We start from the raw sequence: 22,903 nt of genomic DNA, 5'->3' as shown, positions 1-22,903 counted from the left end.
ATAAGGCATAAATGACAAATTATTGATATTGGAAACGGCTGAATGATAATTGAAAAGATTTTACGAAATTATCAAGTAGTGTTAGGTACTGCAGATAAGGGTGCGCTCTACAATTCGTTTGTTACTAAAAGTCTGCTATTAAAATAGTGAAATAACCGTCAAAGTAGTATTTCTAACCAAATATTCGTCAGATACCTATAGAAATATATAAAAGAAAATTAAAGCTTTGTTACATTAATATTATTTTTCCTCATAATATTATCATCGTTAAATTATTCGACAAAAGCTATCTGGATGATATTTATTGTATATACAGTTATAATTTTATCTCTATAATCACCTTTTATCTTTATAAATTTATACATTATAATTTATCTTAATCCTCTCGCAGAAGCGTTCATCGGCATTCATTGGCACAGAATTAATTTTATCTTCACTGAAATCCCTTTCAAATCAAGATCGGCTTTACATTCTTATGTTAACTAAACGGTCACTCAGCATCATTGTGCTAAGATGCAAGGGACCGGGTCGTGACGAAATCTAGGGCACAAAAGTGAAAGGGCGACTCAGGACATAATCCATTTGCCGGCCACGTAGATTCATAGTTAGTCTATATAAAGATACCGGCCATTTAAACTGGTAATTTCGTTTATTTTTGAAGGTCTACCTCATAACAACAGTGTTAAGCGCTGCTGTGTTCTGATTTGAGTATATATTTTATATCATACGAGAGTATGATACGCCACGATACGTAGCAATAATTAGCAATAAATAGCCTTCTGAATGACTTCTAATTTATTGGACACTAGCTGACCCGGCAAACTTTGTACCGCCTCAAAATCTATTTATCAAATATATTTTATATAAAAATAGCCTATGTTACTCGTGGATAATGTAGCTTTCGAATGGTGAAAGAATTTTTAAAATCGGTCCAGTAGTTTTTGAGCCTATTCATTACAATCAAACATACAAACAAAGTTTTCCTCTTTATAATATTAGTATAGATGTGTGACAGATTTCCTTGAACGGCAATAGACTGTTACCGAATATCACAACACATAACAAATTGACAATTTTGTAATTAGTTACGAAAAAATGTACCAATTTTAACTGCCTCAAAATAAAGATTATTTAAGCCTTTTTTACGCAACAAATTGTCGGTATCTAAAAGTAAGTGTTACGCTTACATAATAGTACATTACAATACGAGGACGAAAATTTTTTTTCTGACAAGTGTGAGTTTGCAGGCCGAGCCGCAGGCGAGGACTGCAATCACACGAGTCAGAAAAACATTTTTCGTCCGCGTGTTGTATAAAATTTTATATTACGGGGTCGGAAATGGGGGTTTTGCGCACGCGAAGCGTGCGTAAAACGTCAATTTACGCACGCCGTGATATAAACAAGATCTTTTAGTTAATCTAATCTACTTAATTAATGTTTTTAAAATGTAAACTAAGGCTGTACATCACGTTGTACATTGATTGATGCCTTTTATAATCACAAGTATAACGGCATGTTACGTTTTTTGAATTTTATAAAATTGTTTCGTAAAGTTATGTCAGTGTTAAGCCAGTCTCAGGGAATTAAAAGTTTGAATGCCCGTTTGCTAAATATAGGTACAAAAATGAGAATTTATAAAAAGTATGATAACAGTATTAAATTTTATGTGTCAAAATGCTTACCTAATTCCCTTCCTACTATGAGGCATATGAGGAAAATAGAGTAAGAAAATCAATTTAATTCAAGCAAAGAATGTGAATTTAAATTAGTCATACAATTTTCTCTACTACTCTAGGCTATTTTTATAGGCAACTACAGGCTGTGCTTGTGTGTCCTGTTTTTGTTGTTTTATAACCTACTTCTAAAAAGCAGGTTTTGTGTTCGACCGCTATGTATATATGTAAGTTTGTATGTCCGCGATTTTGCTCAAAAACTGCTGATCCAATTTGGATGGGGTTTTCGTTATTACTCTAATGAATACCGTGTGAATATTAGGAATTAAACTTATAATATACTTATTTTGTATGAATCAAAATATAATAAAATTGAAAATTATTAAAGCAGTTATTAATGCCTAGAATTCCATCTTGTCTGGCTTAGACAGTATCCAACGGCTAAATTTCGAAATATCCATCTAATTGAAAGCTTAAGGTCTATAAATTACGAGTAAGTCTGCTTCTTAAGTAATAAATTCGGTATCAATTACTAAATAAAGCAAATTTATTGGCCATATTTAATCAGTTCTAATTTATTTCACGTTTAACTTTTTATCTAATAAATATATGGTGTGAGCCTTTGTGCCATGTTTTACAGTCAAATTATAGTGCAACATAATATCTTATATATAAAATTCTCGTGTCACAATATTGCATATTGAGTAGGTTTTAGAATCGGTTACTATCTATTTTTCATACTCCTAAGTGAAAGGGGTTGTTCACCCTGAACATTTTTCATTTATATGGCAACACAACGTTTGCCTAGTCAGCTAGTTATTATATAATACTTCATTATTTATTGTTTTCACACTAATGGTCCCGGGTTCGATTTTTGAAGTTAAGTCCGTATTACAAATGAATTGAAGGGTTCTGTAAAATTAAATCTCAAAGATGTGTGAAGTCTAGTAATTAGACTAGAGTAGACTATGTCCTAAATTATTTTTACTCTGGAAGTAGATACCCAGTAATGGGACCGAATTTTTTGATATTAAAACATTTTTTTTTATATTTCATAGATTTTATTCATCATCATATACCTATATACATACATACAAACTTAATATCGTAAACAGCTGCTATAGTTATAAAACTGTGTTGCAGCTATTTACGCCCACCTTCGGACACAGGAGAAGTACATATATACTAGTAAAACATTTAATGACTACGTGATTTCATACAATTCTATAACAAAATCCTTATTAAACAAATATTAATAAATTTATAATTGAAACATACAAATTCGTGCTATTTATTATAACTACCGTCGTAAGTTTATTTAATAAGTCTATTACAGGTCAAACTACTTATATAGATGATTAAAATATTGAAATAAAGTTGCTACATCTAATATAATATCGTTAGCGATTTAATTTAAGTTCTTAAGTGACATTATATCAAAGATTTTATTAGAGGAGCAATGTAATTTAATTTACTCTTACCTCTGAGCGGACTGAAGTTAATTATAATATCATGGCATACTTTAAAACTAAATTCACTCCACAACTAAATGAAAATTGATACAGTTAAGGTGCAATTATATAAAATCTTTTTTTTTTATTTTCGCGACATTTAACTTATTTTTAATAAAAAAATAACATTTATTAAATGTCATGTAGGTAAATAAAGATGAAATAAATTATTTTTTACTCAGAATAACGCTTCATTTTTTTCTCATATAAATAAGTCATTCTACAAAGGGCAATCTATTTCTATACTATTTCCATTTCTTTATTTTCTTGATGACAGATCGACGCCCATGTAATTTTGTGTTGTTTACATTAAAATGTCACACAGATAATACTGTACTTCATGGACAGGTAGTGATGTGCTACATATAATGATTACTATAGGAGCTATAACGATAAACGTAACATTTTTTTTTATAAAATGTAAGAAAGAAAACTACTACCGGATACTTTTGTAGAAATTTATTACCTATAATATTATATTACATATACTTATGATATTATATTTCATTACAAGATATTACACGTATACATTTTAGATTGATAATGTCTACTTCTGTATCATTGCTTATTTGGTCACAACATTACAAATAACTTTCATCGAGAAAATAAAGAAGTGGAAATAGTATAACTGCTTTACTTTTTTCAACGTAAAGACGTACTTTTTCAACGTAACGTTGAAGAGTTAGAGTAATTGTAGAGGTCCTTACGTATTAACGGTACAAGGTTCGAACCTCGGTTACCAAATTTGTGTTTGAGGTGCGTGTCTCCACATTTTTAAACGATAGCAAATTGAGACACTGTACTGGTTACTCAACACTTAAATATATGTTTGAACGGACGACATACCAAGTGCTGTCAACCATTTTGTATGTCGCGATGACTTTAATGATATATCCGACTTCACGCTAGCTGCGTAGGAATCTCTGTGCTGTAATAGTTGCAATCATATTTTGCCAAGTGCGAGTCGAACTCTCAAGCAGGGTTCCGTATCACTATTTTTCTTTTAGATTTGTTATCATAGCAATCATGAATTGCGAAAATTGTAATTGTCTACCTATTACGGTTCAATAGTAAAAGCGAAACACGACGAAAAATTAGCAGCAGCAGCATTTATTATCAAGTTATTTTTATTTTTCGTGTTTGTATTTTGTATACCGGCCACCAGCAGATTATATATAACGATAAATACTCTGTAAGAATTTCAAGTGTCTATCTATTACGGTTCAAAAGATAGAGCTCTCAGACATACATATATACAGGTATACGTACATACGGACAGATTGACAGACAACGAAGACTTAGTTACAGGGTTCACATTTTAAACCTTTCAGTACGGAACCCTAAAAACTGAAAACGACACATCAGCAAATTAATACCGTCTTTGTAAGGAATGTAGTAATTTCGTACTGTCATACTTGATGCGCTGTATCTAGGCTAATGAAAGTGTCAAGTTGATTGAGTTCCATTTAATTAATCACATCACGCATGGAATACTCGGAATGCGTACTCACTTTGATTTGTTAAGATGTTAGGATACTATTTACTCTAGATAGATTTTTACAAGTAATAAGTGAGTAAGTGAGTGAAATTACAAACTGTGTAAGAATAGTGATTTATATCGATAATGAATTATAAATAAAACAATAGAAAAAATGTATAAAATTTAATAAAATTATTAACAAATTAAAGTTGAATATTTGACAATAAAATTTTGATACATTATTTATGTCGGAACATTTTGCTCTAGTAGAAAAAAAATTAAAATAACTAGAAATTTCACATTTTTGTACATTTTTAAAGTAAATTCGATTTTTAGTAGACGATAGATTAATTAATTAGTAATTATAGGTTTGCGTAGGTAGGTATTATTCTACACTTAATTTGTGTATCATAAAATGTTTACTTAATATGAAAAAAAAAGAAGTAAGGGACACTTTATTATAAGAGAAACATCTTTAAAATTACCACTGTATATGAAGTCTTCCTTCTAATCATTCATTACATTCTATGCATCCGAACCTATTAAGAACGAGTCGCTTCAGGTGACGGAAAATTACATTTTGCATACAGAATATTCCAGAATACTTAGCATACTTTTGCAAACAAAATAACGAGCAAAATGATAAATAGGGTTCACTTAAAATAAATACGAATACAAAAACATCGTTATAGCCTAATAGAGGTGCTATTATAATAACAAATTGACACTTTGACATTTGCTAGAATGTTAGGTTGCAATTGCTATGAATCTTGACTGGGAGGGACCTTTCGCGATATTTATTTATTAAAACATATATTGCTAATGCTATGTTCTAATTTCAAAGGTTTTTTATACTACAGGAGTAGCAGACGAGCATGTAGTCCAACTGACGATAAGTGGCTACTGCATCCCATGGACATCCGTTATAACCCAAGATGAGATTAGATATTCTTACCTGAGGTTGGCCACAGATGCGCCGCTACCCCTGAGGACTTAGCTTTATATATATTATAGCAGTAGCAGACGAGCATGCAGTCCATCTGGTGGTAAATGGCTACTGCCGCCCATGGACATCTGTAATCAACCCGAGATAGGATTATATATTCCTACCTGAGGTCGCCCACAGATGCGCCGCTACCCCTGAGGACTAAGCTGGATCGCCTCGAAAAAGTATGTCTCCCTTACCACACCATTCAAAACGGAACACAACAGCGCCTAACACTGCTGTTATTAGGCAAAAATAGGTGGTGCCGCCGGAGTCGAACCACAAAAGGTAAGGCTATCTATACCTTCAAACTTTCAAACTTGGCTTCAAGCTGGAACGCCTTGGAAAAATATCTCTCTCTTACCAAATCCAAATCAGAACACATCAGCGCTTAAGTCTTTCTGTAATCCTATCTAGGATTGATTATAGACATCAATAAGTAACATTGGCCACTTACTATCAAATGGACTGCATGCTCATCTGCTACTTTTATAATAAAAAAAACTTTACCCTATTTTTACCGTTGTAAATTATAAATAGCCGTTGTAAATTATATTTACCTTCCAAGTTAAATAAACTAAAATTAATAGCACTACTTGTTTTAGCATAATTGAATTTAATTACAAATTAATGAACAAGCGAATTAATCGGATAAAAATCCAGTAGGTAAACTCAGATAACTCAAAAATAACTTTCATAATCAAATAACTTTTACATATAACTTTCATTTGTTGACATACAATTTCAAACTGTAAAGCTAATGATAAATTGATAAACAAATTGCGCTACAATATACGTACAAAGTAAAACGAAATTGGACAATCATACACCATTTCCGTTTATCAGATTGTGCAAGTGTAAGCCACGTGCGACAGTGCCGCCCTCTGCATGTGTTACAAAAATGTTTCTTTTGCTTTCACTAACTATGTAACACTACATACACACTAGGGTTGTCACTTTTTTGAAAATAAAAATGATTGAGGAATGGAACAAAAGGCGAAATTATACTTTTGGGGAGTTCAGACTAGAAATTGTATGTCTTTTTTATGCTGAGTCAATGCTAGCTAGTCAATAAAAATAAAATATTTTGTATTTTCTGCCATATTTTATGAACAATGTACTAAAATACGATACAATACTTTAATCAATTCGCACTTGGCCTACGCTACGCTATGGCTTAATCCTTTTAATTTTGAGAGGAGACCTGTACCTAGCAGTGGGAAAGTATTTGTTTCAGGCCGACGATTATGTAGGTAATACATAATCGTCGGCCTGAAACAAATACTTGTTATTGTTGTACAAATGGCAACCTTTTTTTGTTTGTTTTCTGGAGAATCTTGTAAACTTTGAAAGAACTGTAGTATATAAAGATACCCGGTTTTCCAGAAAAACATCGGATTATGTGAGATTTCTACTCACTAAAACACGCTCGGCAGCACGACGTATAAACATAAGCTGCAGAATCTCAACGTATGAAAATCTAAGACCTCAACAGATTTGCCTCCCCCAAATCTTAAAATAACAAATGCTTCACGTGATTCTAAATCAAACGTGCTCTACTCGTGTAGATTCAAACATTGTAAACGCATTATACTAACAATTCAAATATGACCGCATTTTGACACTTGAAACGCTCGGCATTTCCCATTTACCAAGTTAGACGGTACGTCAAGAGCAGGTGGCAACCCTACTCACATAATTACGATGCTTCGTTATGAAATGCGGTACCAGACCGCTAATTTACGAGACAATTTCGTAGCTTCTTTTCCGTTTGTAACCATTTGTCACTTATCTTTTTTATATACGGAAACGGACAAACACTTTTGCTTTGCCATTGTTTGATGTTTGTTAGAGATGTGTACGATTACTTTATGATGAAAGGAAATTGGATAACAACGTAATTTATATTGAGTGGACACTTGGACAAGTGTAGAGGGAGACATACTTTTCCGAAGTGATAGCCGTGTGATAGCATTGATAGCCTAGTAGTTAAGAAACTCGGCCTCTCGATCGAGGGGTCCGAAGTTCAAATCCCAGGCACGCACCTCTGATTTTTCAAAGTTATGTGCGTATTAGAAATTAATTATCACCTGCTAAACGGTGACTGCTAAACGGCTGCTAAGAAACGGTGAAGGAAAACATCGTGAGGAAACCAGCATACCTGAGATATTTATAAAAAAAATCTCAAAGGTATGTGAAGTCTACCAATACGCACTTGGCCAGCGCGGTGGACTATGGCCTAATCCTTCGCATTATAAGAGGAGACCCGTGCCCAGCAGTGGGACAGTAATGGGTTGTCGATGTGATGTGACTTTTCCGAAGCGTTCCAGTTTAGTCCTCAGGGGTAGCGGTGGTTACAGGTACAGCTCCCTATTGGGTACTCAAGATGTGTGGCTACTCTTTTGAAAAAGGTTTATTGCTCAACATGTACTGGTAGGAATGCTTTGTGGTCGAATATATTTAGGAGTTTATGCGTGTTCCACTGATAAAATATGGTTGAATGAAACCATTTTGATTGAAAGGAAAAGATATCCCAGCAGTGGCGGTCTAAGCTTAACGTTGAATGGAAGCCCCCAGTCTAAAAAGATTGCATTTAGAAGAATATGGACGTCGGCTTATGAGGCGACCATATTGGTAATGCGTTGTGACGATCTATCTGAAGCCGATCACAGGATAGAATAGGTGTATTTCTACCTAATAATTATTTCTACCTAATAAGACCAGTGTTAGGCGCTGCTGTGTTCCGGTTTGAAGGGTGTGGTAAGGGAGACAGACTTTTCCGAGGCGTTCCAGCTTAGTCCTCAGGGGTAGCGGCGCACCTGTGGCCGACCTCTGGTAGGAATATCTAATCATGTCTGGGGTTGATTACAGATGTCCATGGGCGGCAGTAGCCACTTACCATCAGGTGGACTGCATGCTCGTCTGCTACTCTTATATTATAAAAAAGGTGTCCTATATGGAGCGTTTATGAGCAATTAAAACAATATCATTATTCCTGCGGGTTTCTGACACATTTTTCAACTCCGATAATAAGTAACATTTTTTACCGTGGGTAAGAGGAATAGGCGTCCCTAAGCTGAAAGGCATTATTAACCCATTACGTCGATTGAACAGTTAATTAAAAATGTTCTATTGTTCTTTCCAGGAACAAGGTGCGCCCGTTGAGGAGAATCAAGAAGAGGATAAAAATGGTGGAAGGTAAGGTTATTAATTTTGTTAATAGAGTTTTTAAAATTGTACGATATCTGAACAATTACAACAATTATTGAACAAATTCTGAGGGCATATATGTATTTTTTTAAAATATTTTTACAAAAAAATTTAAATTTCACTGTTCTGTACAATCTATTATAATGTACTTATTGAAAAATATAGCAAGTAAAACAACATAAATGATAATAATAAAGCAAAATGGACACCTTTCTATAGAAATTTAAGATTTCATTGCTCCTATATAAGTACCTAACGTTCTAAAGAAAACGAACAATAAAAGCGAAAAAGTTATGTCACAACAAAATAAAGAGTAAAGTGCATGAATAGATAAAACGAGCGAGAATTGCAACGTCTGTTCCAGCATAATGCACCTTTATGTTCCACCTGTGTTAATGATAACATCCAATTGCGCCATAAACTACGATATAAAAATAAAACTACATATAAAGCCGTGTCATCATGAAAACACGAGATGACTCGTGTGTTTCGCAGAGTGCAGTAATGTTCTACTTTTATTTAACACACTCAAACTTTTTGACGCAGCAAAATGCTTGAATTAAATAATCATTATATAGTTTAACCACGCTATAATCGTACAAGGAAAATCTTGGAGAGGAGAATAGGGAAAATAATATTATAAATCGTTTATTGTCATCAGTTCTTGACAAGTGTTCAATATTTTAAATTATTCGGATCGTTCAAAGGATAAAAATCGAGTTCAAAGATTTCGTTATATACATACATACGAGTACATACAGGTCAACCTAATAAAAGCGTGGTTATAAGTACATTAAAAGTTGGACAACGTTATGTGTCATCTTCATTGGTGATTATTAGCGTGTGAGATGTAGACAGTGACGTGTGTTGACAGTATATAAACTGCCGTCTTTAATAATCTTAAAATTTTTTTGCCTACGGATGTTTGAAATTTGACAATTCAGGTATGAGAAAGTTATAATTTCAAACATTGTTCGTCGATATTTATGATTACTAGCAGACTTATATCTACCTCATGCCGGCCTATATAATCAATCTGTTAAATGATGTGTCAATCAAAGATTCACATTACACTCAATTCATACTGGAAATATTCAAATTTCGATTTTTAATTCAGTTTAGTAAGTCATGTCGACATTTGACAATTACTTCACACTAGCAATCATAGACTTAGAATTTTTTCGCTACGCTATCCTATATCTATGCTAGCAATTGACAAATATTGATCTTTAACACTTCCACTCACTTTGACATTGTCAACTTGTCTACAGTTAACTCACCCGCGAAAAGTAGAGGTTTTAGAAAATGGCTACTTAATATTTTTGTTTACTAAAATGACGGAATACGTGAATATGACCGAATATTTTTACATAAAATTAAAAGAAATCATTTCTTTATGAGGTGTTTTTTACAAACGATATACATTTGAAATGTGTTCTAATAATATTTTTGTTGTAATAACATGCTTATATAAGAGTTGTAATAATATAGTGAGAAATGCTGTGTATTGTAATATGTTATTTTCTACAATGTAATAAAATATTCTAATTCATTATATGGTGTATTGAATGTGTTGATCCAGTATGAAATTCTATGAAAACCTATGATAATTACACTTCAAAGATGTATTACTTTGTTTGGTTAGAGATTGGGTAAGAGGATAGTTAGAGGTTATCTTTTAGATGTTATTCGAGGATTTTCAAAATAAAAACAACACATAATTATATAAATTCTTTATTTATTCCATTGCACTTACAAAGTAACTTATACCTTTGTTCAAGTAATACTCAAAAGGTCCAGGGCCACAATATTTACACCCATTTATTTTCGCAAACAAACCGCACAATATAAATATCTCACGTTACTTACACATAAAACACATTTTTAGTCATAACACTCATAACACATTACCCCGTGCATCAAAACATTCTAATAATTACCACAATATTACACTTGAAACCGCAAAAACTTAGTAAATAAAACATTATGGCGATCATGTCTACAAACAAAAGCGAAACAAAATGAATTCCTAGGGAATAGAGATGTGGCCGTACCATAATAATATCGATAATTGAATATACTCTAATCGAAGTCACAAAAGTAAATTTCAATACTCTTTTTGTATTATATATTTTAGTTATGTCATTTAGGTTCCTTCCTTGTGCATCTAGTATATTATTATACAATAGTGATTATAGATATTATGACAATAAAATATTCAAGGAAAAACTCATTTTTAAAGTATTGCCTAGCAGTATTCCTTATACAATTAATAAATCCATCTGTGCCAAAAGGGGTCACTGGCGGACTAGGAGAGCGTCGTCGCTCTTCAATATTTACTTAGAACATTTATTTAGAATATAATGGTTTAAAAAATAACAACAATAATATGATCATGTGGTCACCTTCTATAGTCAAGTAGCGCAAGGATACTACGGGTGGATGGATACGTGTGTGAATAGAAGACTATTTTGTTGGATGGAAGGATGAGAAGAGAAAATGATGCTAAAATTTGCTTTGAAAATCTGTCCAGTAGTATTACTAGTAACAACACTAACTGAACCTCATCATCATGTCATAAACCAATAGTGCAGTAATCATACATTATTATGTACAAGTTTGTTTAGAGGTTATTATAATAATATAAATGCCAATTAATGGTTATATTTTTTCTATCGCCGATGAAATAATTAGACGATTACGGGAAACCTACCTCATTTAGGAGTGATCGACTTCATTTAGGAATCTAATCTTATATGAAGTTTTTTACAGATGTCCACGGCAGTAGCTATTTACCATCAGATAGACTGCATGCTCGTCTGTTTCTCATATATAATATAAAAAATTCTATTATTAAATTATCTCGAAAACCAATGAACGGTTGAACTTTAAATATATCAATGACTATGAAATAAAAATCTATATGTAAGTTGTCTAACTATAATACTAATAAAATATCCGACTAGAACACTTTCTTCTTCTTTGATAGTTATATTTTATCTTAGGTTATATTTCTTTTTTTTAAATGTCTACTTCCTTGTATGGAAAATTCTGAAACAATCGTCTAAGCAGAGCGCCATTTTACACATCGGGCATTCATAACGTGTTTTAGATATTAGCCCATTTCTGTAACATAAAACGCAATTTTTGCGACCCATATTGGTTTTAAATTTGATGTTTTGTCGCATTTGGTCAGTAATTGGTATTAAACTAATAAAATGGCGCTCTGTTAAACGATTGTCTGGAAAATCATTAGTGGGATGTAGGCGACTTGTGGGTAATTCACTAGGCATATGTTTTCTCATGATTTCCTGCACTAACGTTAACCGAAACACTAATGAGTCCATGTTAGTGTTGTTAGCTTTTTCGAACAAGATCCGCGCATTTTGGATCGAAATGTTTAGAAGTCGCTTAAACAACTTTTTTGACCATTTTCGACACTGTTTCCGTTCAATGAGGTACGGTTCAAGCATCTGATCGAGTCGATCAACCCCTCCCATCCGTGTATTATAATCCGCGATCAAATTAAATTTAAATTGGGAACTTCGCCCAGATCTGGCATCTGTCTGCGTTTGCGACATGTCATGATAAGTGGACAGGCAGGTGACTCGTTTGCGGTCTTGGAAAGCCACAACCATAACGTCACCTGACTGTCGGGCTATAAATTGTCCTTCCGCTAGTGGGCACTTTTGTATTACAACCGGAACATTCTTCCGATTAGCCCGAAGTGTCCCCACGCAATCGGTATGGTTTTTCTTCAAGTACCGCGCTAACTCAGGAGAATTGAAAAAATTGTCCATATACAGGACATGTCCCAAATTTAGCAGAGGCCGGATTAATTTCAATACTGTAGAAGCGCTGGCTGGATAAGAGGAGTTACTCGTTGCTCGACCAACGTATACAAAAAATGACCACAAATATCCAGTTGCACTTTCGCACAACTGGTACGTTTTAATCCCAAAACGGGCAGATTTTGATTTTATGTATTGCTTGAAACCAAGAGGACCTTTCCATAAAGTCAGTGACTCGTCAATGCAAATATCCTGGTCTAATGAATATAGGTCTTTAAATCGGGTATTTAGATGGTCTAATACAGGACCCATGGGATATAAAACATTTCCGGGATTACTTGGATCCGACGAGCCATTGGCAAGGTGGAAGGCCTTGTTTAGTCGCCAGTACCTATTTTCCACAAACAGTTGCCGAAAAACACTGGTCTGTAAAATTGGGATCTTGCTAAAACAAGAACGGATACTGGGCATTTTAATAATCCCCAGCATCATCCAGAAACAAAAGAGCCGGAGAATTTCATCGCAATTGGTTTGCACCCATTTGCGTTGAAATTCTCCGCGAAAGTTTTGGGCGTAACGATTTGTTTCCGTTACAATATGAGATAATATATTATCATCCCATATTGCACGGAACGCATCGTAAACGCTTTCAAAACTACGCGTAGGCCCAACTGTTTCTGGACTAAATTCTTCTTTACGTCCTTGCCAGCCTTCGATAGGCTCCCATAAAAAGGTTTCGGCATCCCAATCCAGGTGGTCTTCCCCTAAGAAATGCTGTCTATCATTGTTTGAAGTTTGGCGATTACGTCTGCTTATAATTTGATTTATTTGAATGCGCAAATGGTCTGGAATTTCATCATCGGAAATATAAACATGATTTAATGGCTGACCACGTATCCATCCCCCGCCTCTTAAGCCACCTCGCAAACCACGACCACGCCCCCTTCCTCCATACCTCCTGCCTCTGCTAACACCATGTCGCTCCACATGTACTTCTATGTTAAATCTTGGAAGAGAGGAGTTCGTTGGAGTCCTGCAAGGAAATGTGTGTAAAGGAATCCAAAAAAAAGGTTTTTTAATTAATTGATTAATTTATATGAAAGTCGGTAGTATCTTACAAGGGGTTCATGGTTTCTCTTATTTCGGTTTCAAATTCTTCGAAGTCATGACTGAAACAATAATAATTAATGAATTGCAATTCATATTAGAGTAGAACATAAATAAAAACAGAATGGGGCACTACTTACTATTTTGCATTATGAACACATACTAGACGATAATATAAATGTAACAGATTAAACAGTACTTACGAATCTGAGGAATCCTCAGGTGGCATGTTTACTGAAGCTTCTAAGGGATATTCATCACCTGTTTCAAAATACGTCAGATTCTGTGAAGACAATATTTTATTGTATACAGTGTCTTAGATTAAAATAATATCAGAGTCAATCCACAAATAACATCACAAATGAAAAAATATTAATTTAAATATAAAAAATCGCAATAAAGTCCCCCATGCAACCGAAATAACATCAACTCAAACATCAAATAATCAAAGCTCGTCTTGACCGACTGAAAAGAAAGACATAACAGTGAGAATATATGTGGTTGACTTGCTTCATAATCTATGTTATCTATAACATGCTCCTCTTCAATTTCTTCCACTTCAGAATCGTCCTCATCTCCAAAAAGGACTGCAACTAATTCTTCGGAAAGAGAATTCGGCGGATTCGAGATGCTACAAGAGAATTAACGAAATTATGTTACGTAAAAAAAATAACAAATAAAGAAACAACAAGTATTGAATATTATTTAATCTTGTGGATTTTTAAAAGAATTCCATCAATTAATATTTTATATTATTTCATTATTATTTTATTCCATTTTTTACTTTTAGTATAAATAAAGAATTACAATTATTGTACCATACAAGTTTATAATGTATATTGAATAGAAGTCGATATCGATAACAACGAGTATGGCACATCTCTATGTACGCGAATCAATATGGAGGATACGATGGCGCGAAATTTGAAACAAATCTTCAATCATTATAAATGATATATGGAATGCTTATGATAAAAAAACACTTTGTGTTAGACTAATAATAATTACTTTCATTGAAATACAGTACTCATTTTCAATATCTATACAATAAATACTATTTTATTGGTAAAATGATAATGTAAACATTGTTGTAAACAAAACATGATGAAACATACAAATTATACTATTAGTATATTATTTCGTAATTGTAGTAAGGTTTAAAAATCAAAATTTCAATAATAAATAACATTTTACTTACTTTTCCATTTTAAAATCACATAAACTTCTCACATCAACCAACTCACTCGCGGTAATTTGAATTCCCGCCTTATTCATAATACGATGTTGACAACATAAAATTTCAAATGCCGTAAAATATAAAAAAATGTATGGATGCGTTAAATTTATTTCCGTGAAGACCTGCATAATTTATTTATCTTTATTTTGAACGAAGACAACCTAATAAAATAATATAGAATTAATAAAAAAATAATGTTTTTTTTCGATGTAGTACTCGTAGCACACATGTGTGCAATAGTCGAGCGAACGGTAATATTCGGTTTATAGCACATAAGTGTGCAATAGTCGGCGGAGAGGTTAAAGCACAATTTTGATGCAGTAACAATTAATAATATTACAGAAATATCACATCAAAATATAGTAGTGCACTGCTATTACACAAAGAGATGAAGATGTCGTCTAAATTGACCAAATAACACTTGTATCAATACTTCTCGTTTGTCATTTGTTTCACCAATAAATCAAAACTTCACGTGATGTTTGCTTGTCAAGGGGAGAATCCAAAATTTTATCAAACGAATCCAACCGGAAAATACCTTCTAATTTCACCTGCAACGTACGAGTACGTGCGGTCCTTTCGCTGCCCACCGGACCGAGCGAAAATTGCGTGATTGCGCATTTGCTTATTCATTCAACTTTTAATGTCATTTATATTTTAATTATTTATTTTTATATTAAAGTAGTGGACTAGTGGTTTGTGTAGGCAGCGTATGCAAGCAAAGCAAGGCAGCGTATCCAAGGCAAAATGGATTTTATTAGTGAACTTAAATCTTATGTGTAAATCTAAAAAAAAATCATTAACAATAAGTCATTAATAATAATTAATACTAAACATATTTTCATAAGCCTAAAAGTACTGCAAAAAAGATTTCAAGGGTGTATAAAGACTACCAATCCATACTTAGCCAGTTCTTATGGCCCACCACCCTTCTGATCACGAGAGGAGACACGCCCAGTAAGACAATAAAGGGTTGATGGTAATGATAATTTCTGTGCTGAAAAACAATAGTTATACTAAGTAGTTTAAATCTTTGTTGCTTATATTTATTATAATTTATGTAAATGTCGGTTTGTTTATTTGTTCCACTTCTAAGATAAAATTAATAAAGCAATTTTCATGAAACTTGCCAGACATGTAGAACAATACTGGAAAATTGTTCCCCAGAGAAGAATAAAATCCGTGGAATTGTATCAAAGTTTTTGCAGATGGTATTATTGCTCGTAACGTAAAAGTAAGGAAGAGCAATAGTATCGTTAACCTATTTCTGAACCACTACTGGGCACAAGTCTCAGATTAGAATGAGAAGATTTCAGGCCATAGACTTGCCAAGTACGGATTAAATAAAAAACACCTTTGTGGCCTTTTTCTCAGAGCTCTCGGGCGTGTAAATTTCTTCTTCACGATTAGAATAAGTGATGACTAATTTCTGATATGTTTTAGTACGAGAATCAAAAGATTTGAATAATTCGCCTGGAATTCGAACCCTAGACTCCCAGTGCTCCACTAGGCTCCATTAGACGAGGCAAAATTTCTATCCACAAGGCTAAATATTATTAACACAACAATGAGACGCATAAGTTATGTACGTACGTTATGAGTTAAATATATGATTATTTCTGTTTCCAGAGACGATGACTATCGGCCAGGCCAGGTGTTCTCCCTCAACGCTCAAGAACTGCTGGAACTGCAGCCAGAACGCAAGGCCCCTCTGCCGAGTGGCCAACAGCTGCAGCAACTGTACAGCAACCCGCAACCAGAACAAAAGCAAAATCTACAGCAATTCTACTACATAGAGCCGCAGTCTGGACGACAGGTAATTTTAGCAAACACAGTTCATGATACGCCCAATTTCGAATGTGTAACTAAACTTTAAAATTAAAAAAAAAATGTCAAACAAGTAGAGTCACACAGAAGAACCTTCTGTACTTGATAAATTTGGCTAAATACAATGTTGTTTTCAAAAAGCTATTAATTGTTGTAGTTTAAAATAAAAATTGTTTTATTTATTAATTAAATCCTACTCAAATAAAGTTAATTACGGCTATAATCAAAATCAGTAAGTTCAAAGCCATAAAATTTAATTACAGATGAGGGAAGCAACATGATTTTACTTTTGTAGTACATTCGTTAAAAACATTTGAAGTAATTTGTCAAAGTTGCTATTTTGAACGGCGAAAAGGCAACATCCTGAGTAAACCTACGCGCCTAGTACTTTAAAAATAAAATGTGTTCATAGCTGCGTGAAGTCTACCACAGTGGGCTAGGGTCTAACTCTAAACTCGTCTCACTCTGAGAGGTAATCCGTACCTAGCAGTGCGATACTTATGGGTTCACGACGTCAATACCTAAAATGTTTAGTAATATTATGAAACACACCAATTTCAGGTATCCCTCCAGCCTTCCCATGCAGTGATCGCTCGTCCACACTACTCCGCAAACGGTGGCGAGGCATCAGTGGGCGCGGCTCTATCAGTGAGCGACGGTGGTGTCAGTCCTTCTCACGCCTTCGACCCGGATCTCCTGACCTTGCTCGGCCATCCAGGAAGACAGGAAGAACCACGTCAGTCGTACGCTCAACCCCAACATGTATCTCAAGTTACTACTCATAGCAACACACCGACCTATCAGCAGGTTTGTAACTTGTGATATTTTTTTCTTTATTTTACTTAAAAAGTAGCATGTGAAAATAGAAAATTTTCAAGTGGTTGAAGTATGCTTATCTCCTATACATGGTGATGTTCTGAGCAGGCCAGCTATAGCCCAATCCTTTGCATTATAAGTGGAGATTTCAGTGGAGATGTGATTATGATGGATTAGTAGGTGTATTCTCGGTAATAAAAAAATAACCACAAGTATCTTGTTTACAGTTCAAATGCTTAGTCCGAAAATATATTTTCATTATTATATCTACCTTTATTTTTATGATAATTAATACCTACAATTTCTTACTCCAGGTGGACCGATACATTACTAAACCCAACAAGAAACCGACAAAACTACGATCAAAAGTTCAAATAGCGCCCCCGCAGTTACCATCTGCACCTCAACAATATCTGATTGAAACTACAAACGTTCAACAACAACAACAAGCAACTCATCAGCAACAATATCACGCCGCGCCCCAAAATCAAAGACCTCAACTACGCTATGTTCCGATTCAGCAACAAATTTCCATCCAACAATACGAAGGTCCAGAATCCCAAGGTCTCAAAGTTGTTCCACCTCCTAAACTTCAACAACTCCAACAGCCCCATCCTCAACTTGCGTATAGACTTCAATACCAACAAGCTGAAGCATCACCAAAGCAATACAGGATTGTGGAAGCACCAAGAGTTCAGCAACAATCTCACAGAGTGGAACAAGGTCGTAGCGTCGTTCCTGAAAGACCAGTAACGTACCTTAAACGGTATCCAGAACCCGAGAAACTGCGCGCTGTTAAAATCTACGATCAAGCCGTACCTGAGGCGCTGCCGTCTGTACAACAACAGGCCCATGTTGCTAACGATCAATACTACCTTCGTCCTGTTTATAAGTCCACCGAACCAACTAGGTACGACCTACAGCAATTTGCCCGAGCTATTAATCCAACAAAACCTCCCCTATCCGCTATATATGTCAGCAAAAACGTTGCTCCTAAGAAAGTACTGCGTCCAATTCTCAGGGTAGATCAGGGTAAGTTGGACCAACCACATGGTGAGCACGTTTACAGGATCGCGCAACCTTCAAACCTTGGTCAACAACAGAGTCAAGAGCAGCATGGACAGAATGTCGAGGACCAACGTCCACACTTGCCTCCTCCAAGGAATAACAAAGCTTACACTCCAGAAGAATTTGCTGCTTTGGTGGCAGCAGGGTACTCTGTCACACCAGTACCTGTTGGTCCAAATAACCATCAGGTAGCCCAATCCAGATCGTTGGTTGAACCATCTCCACAACCACATCTGCGCCGTCCAGTCTACAATAGACGACATCAGTACCTTCCCTTGAGAAGCGACGAGGCACCTTAAAATTGATAATGTACAGAAACCTAGATTTAATTATAGCTATTAAATAAAAAATTAAACCACAATCCATATTTTCAATTTCCCGTAAATTATCTTTGAGTATTATTTCCAGTTCAGAGTATTAGTATTGAAAATGAAATGAAATGAAAATGAAAAATGAAAATATTTTATTTGTATCAATATAGTTATATCAGTAATCCATTGTTGGGGCCTCCTTTTATTCCTGTGACAGGAAGCCCCGCTCTTCCATAGCATAATACAAATATTATTTATTTAAAATTACAAATTTTCTTCACTTACTAAGTGTGTGCGTGTGTGTACGCGCGCGCGGGTGTGTGTGTGTATATGTGTGCGTGTGTGTATATGTGTGTGTATATGTGTGTGTGTATGTGTGTGTGTGTGTTTATGAAATTACATTGAATATATCTTCAATCTCATCGTAGTCCATTTTCTTTAACCATTCAATTATGGTGCTTTTACAATCATGTTTGTGCAAATAATAAATATTTAAAAGGATATTTACTTTGTTGTATAAGTAGCCTGATTGTTTTTTATATTGTTTTAGTATTAGTTCCAGTAGGTTATACGGAAATTCCGTTACTAATATGTAACAAAAGATATCCTAAGCAATATTTCGCAATTTGTCTCTAGAGGCACGATAATATTTGTGGAAAAAATTAAACGCTCTTACGCCCTATATTGCCGACGATCCCGAGAAAACATCTATAAGGATATAAGCGGGAGTAAAATTGAGATTATTATTTAAGGAGTCACATTTTTTCACAACAACCGAAAATCACTTGATTATATCTTCTTTGTTGAGTTATTCATATTATTATGTAATTAAAAGAGCTGTTTTCCGTTTACGAAATTATTCTTTAAAATTCTTTATTTAAATCGACACGTGGTTTCTTTAAAGATATGTGTGCATGTAGGTATGTATGTTAGGTGTAATTTCTATAATAATGTGGTGGTTTCATTAATTTTTAATTACTTAACAAACATTGATTATTTATTAGTTATAACATTAAAAAAACTCAAGTCTTCCTAGATAATTTCACCGTTCTCGTATACTTCCTTGTACTGTAAAGTCTTAACTTTGTAAAGTCCATTACGACTTGCTTCACTCATATGTAAATTAGGCAAGTGGTTTTGTCAGGTTCGTAACAAGTTCAGTTTGAAACAAAGTTCATTACAAGCAAGCAAGCGAGATGGATATATCATAGCAAGTTTTGTATGATAATCCAATTTTCGCGCATCTTAAATGTCACTTAGAAACGAGTAAGCAAGTTAGATAGAATATTCTTAATTGCACACTTCAGTAGATCATAACAATAATATACATTTACTAGCTGACCCGGCAAACGTTGTGTTGCCATATAAATAAAAAAATCTTAAGGGTGAACAACCCTTATCACTATGTATGAAAAATGTATAGTAACCGATTCTCAGACCTACTGAATATGCATATAAAATTTAGTGAAAATCAGTAAAGCCGTTTCGGGGGAATACGGTTTTATTAATACCTTTCTTTTTTTCGACCTTTTTGTTTCTCGGGGGACCTAGAGAAAAAATGGTATTAAAAAAACTAGTCCATGAAATTTCCATTCCGTGAAATGCCTCGGTTTAAAGAACTGCTTAAAATATTTGGCACCTAATGCCGCGGTATTCATATTATTTTTACTATTAGTCAAAACTTTTATCGAAATCAGACGGAATATTTGCCCATTCCGGTTGTGTGTGTCAGTCACAATAAGAATCACAATGATTTTTTTTTTTATCATTTTCATAAATGTTTGAGTTACAACCACCTCATACATTTCAGTGCGAGTAACTCTATCGTCTAATGGCAAGACGTCAAATAGCTTTTAACTTGTAACGGCGAGCGCAGTGCGACTCAAGTTACACGTGCACTTAACTTCTTGATTCACTGCTTCTTGTATCAAATTTCTCTAAAATATTATATATTTACAGTTTATAGTAATTTTAAGTACATTAATAAAGCCTGAAAGGACGTTTCAATGTAGTAATGTAATTTAGGAGAGATATGTGATTGAAGTTATTAGAAATTACCACTTGCTAAACGGTGAAGGAAAACATCGTGAGGAAACCTGCATACCTGAGAGATTTATAAAAAAAAACTTAAAGGTATGTGAAGTCTACCAACACGCACTTGGCCAGCGCGGTGGACTATGGCCTAATCCTTCTCATTATGAGAGGAGACCCGTGCCCAGCAGTGGAACAGTAATGGGTTGTTGGTGATGATGATTAGCTTGAAGTGGTAGCCTTTCGTGGCACTACTCCGAGGGCTCTAAGGTTATATCATACAACAATTTCTGCTCAATAATAATAGCGTTAAGCGCTGCTGTGTTATAAGTGTGTGTGTATGTTGTATGTGTGGTTAAGAAATACATTTCAGTCAGTCAGTCAGTCATCAGAAATTCATCGGTGGCCTACTTCATGTAGATCTAATCCTATCTCGGGTTGATTAATAATTATGAATGAATTTGGCCATAGGTGGCCACCTATTCCTATTTTCTAGTTTTCTATAATAAAAAAATACAGTTCACGCAAATTAAAACGCAAACAAAAGCTATAAAAAAATAACAAAACATAACATTTTATAAAAAAAAATAACAAACAATTTCAAAACATTGTCTACATCACATTATATTCATATTCACATTATATCATCACATATACATTGTCTACATAATCTTTTATCTATCTTAATCTTTTAATAAAGATACCCTCTACAATATAGCAATCTTTCTACATTTCGGTACCAAAAGACTTTAAACCAAAGGCCTTAAACTCATTAAACTTTTAGCCCGAGATTGTTAAACTTTTCTCGTCAAATTCAAAGTCGGGTACGTCTATTGAAGATAATTATTGAGTAATCTTATTCTGAACAAGATTTACGATAATAAAGTTAAAGCCTTCTTTTTTCAGAAAGCTTTTATTTAAGCGGTTTTCGTAAATCGTTAATAGTATGAGAGGGTCAAAAATTGCAAATGAATTTTTAACTAGTTAACTTTAAGCGATTGTTACTACTACTGATTAATATATAAATAATATTGTCTATATACACTTTCAACACTTTCTACACTCACAGCCCCACACTAGGATTCCCTGTATCGTGGGTGCTATGGACACACACAGAGACAAATACACAAACACCCAGACCCAGAAACAGATATCTAAATTCATCATTTAGAAATCTGTCTGGCCGGGGATCGAACCCGGGACCCTCTGCGCGTCAGACCGGCATGACCGCTCCGCCACGCGGGTCGGATTGAGGTGATATTCTGTAAATGCAATTAGTTTAGTGACGTCATTCTGATAGTTATAATAACCACGCCCGTGATATGGGTATTAAACTAAAGGTTTTCTGATTTTATGCTATTTTTCATGTGATTTCATCTAAGAAACTAGTAATTATTTTACATGGGTTTTAAATTTTAGCTATGAAAGATTTTCACAAAACAAAAGAGTAAATATTCTTGAAACATGTTACCATAATTAAATAAATGTACACTATTGTAGAAACATAACGTAGAAGTAAATATCAAATATTAGTGTTGACCAGATTTAAGAATTTTTGCCGTGAGAAATTGTGCAAAATGCAAAATGCGTGAAAAATGTGGAATGAACTTCCTCCTGAGGTATTCCCTCAGGACTATGACATGGAACTCTTCAAGAGGGGTGTAAAAAGAGCTCTCCTTCAAAGCCAGCGATGCATTGGCGACTCCTCTGGTGTTGCAAATATCCATAGGCGACGGTGACTGCTTTCCATCAGGTAGCCCGTCTGCCTTATCGTTAGGTTACATTTAAAAAAAAAAGTTATAGCTTCGGTAGGCAAAAATTGATTCAGATTTATTATTACTAACAGGCATTAGTAA

General features: G+C 34.3%; 1 protein-coding gene across 1 annotated transcript in view; it reads left to right on the top strand.

The window, feature by feature from the left end:
- Nucleotides 1–19,066, top strand: part of LOC140745397 (uncharacterized) — a 71,016-nt gene extending 51,950 nt beyond the window's left edge. The window contains exons 3-6 of the mRNA XM_073077232.1: nt 8,795–8,847; nt 16,624–16,810; nt 17,383–17,628; nt 17,952–19,066. Coding sequence (XP_072933333.1) covers nt 8,795–8,847; nt 16,624–16,810; nt 17,383–17,628; nt 17,952–19,004 — 1,539 coding nt within the window. The 3' untranslated portion in view covers nt 19,005–19,066. The remainder of the gene's footprint in view (nt 1–8,794; nt 8,848–16,623; nt 16,811–17,382; nt 17,629–17,951) is intronic.
- The last annotated feature ends 3,837 nt before the right edge of the window (nt 19,067–22,903 follow it).

This window comes from Epargyreus clarus, unplaced genomic scaffold (genome assembly GCF_041222505.1).
Source record: "Epargyreus clarus isolate Ecla_fem2 unplaced genomic scaffold, WU_Ecla_fem_2.2 ptg000010l, whole genome shotgun sequence".
In the NCBI taxonomy this organism is placed as follows: domain Eukaryota; kingdom Metazoa; phylum Arthropoda; class Insecta; order Lepidoptera; family Hesperiidae; genus Epargyreus; species Epargyreus clarus.
Note: the sequence above shows the minus strand (reverse complement) of the source record. Positions and strands in the feature narration are given on the sequence as shown.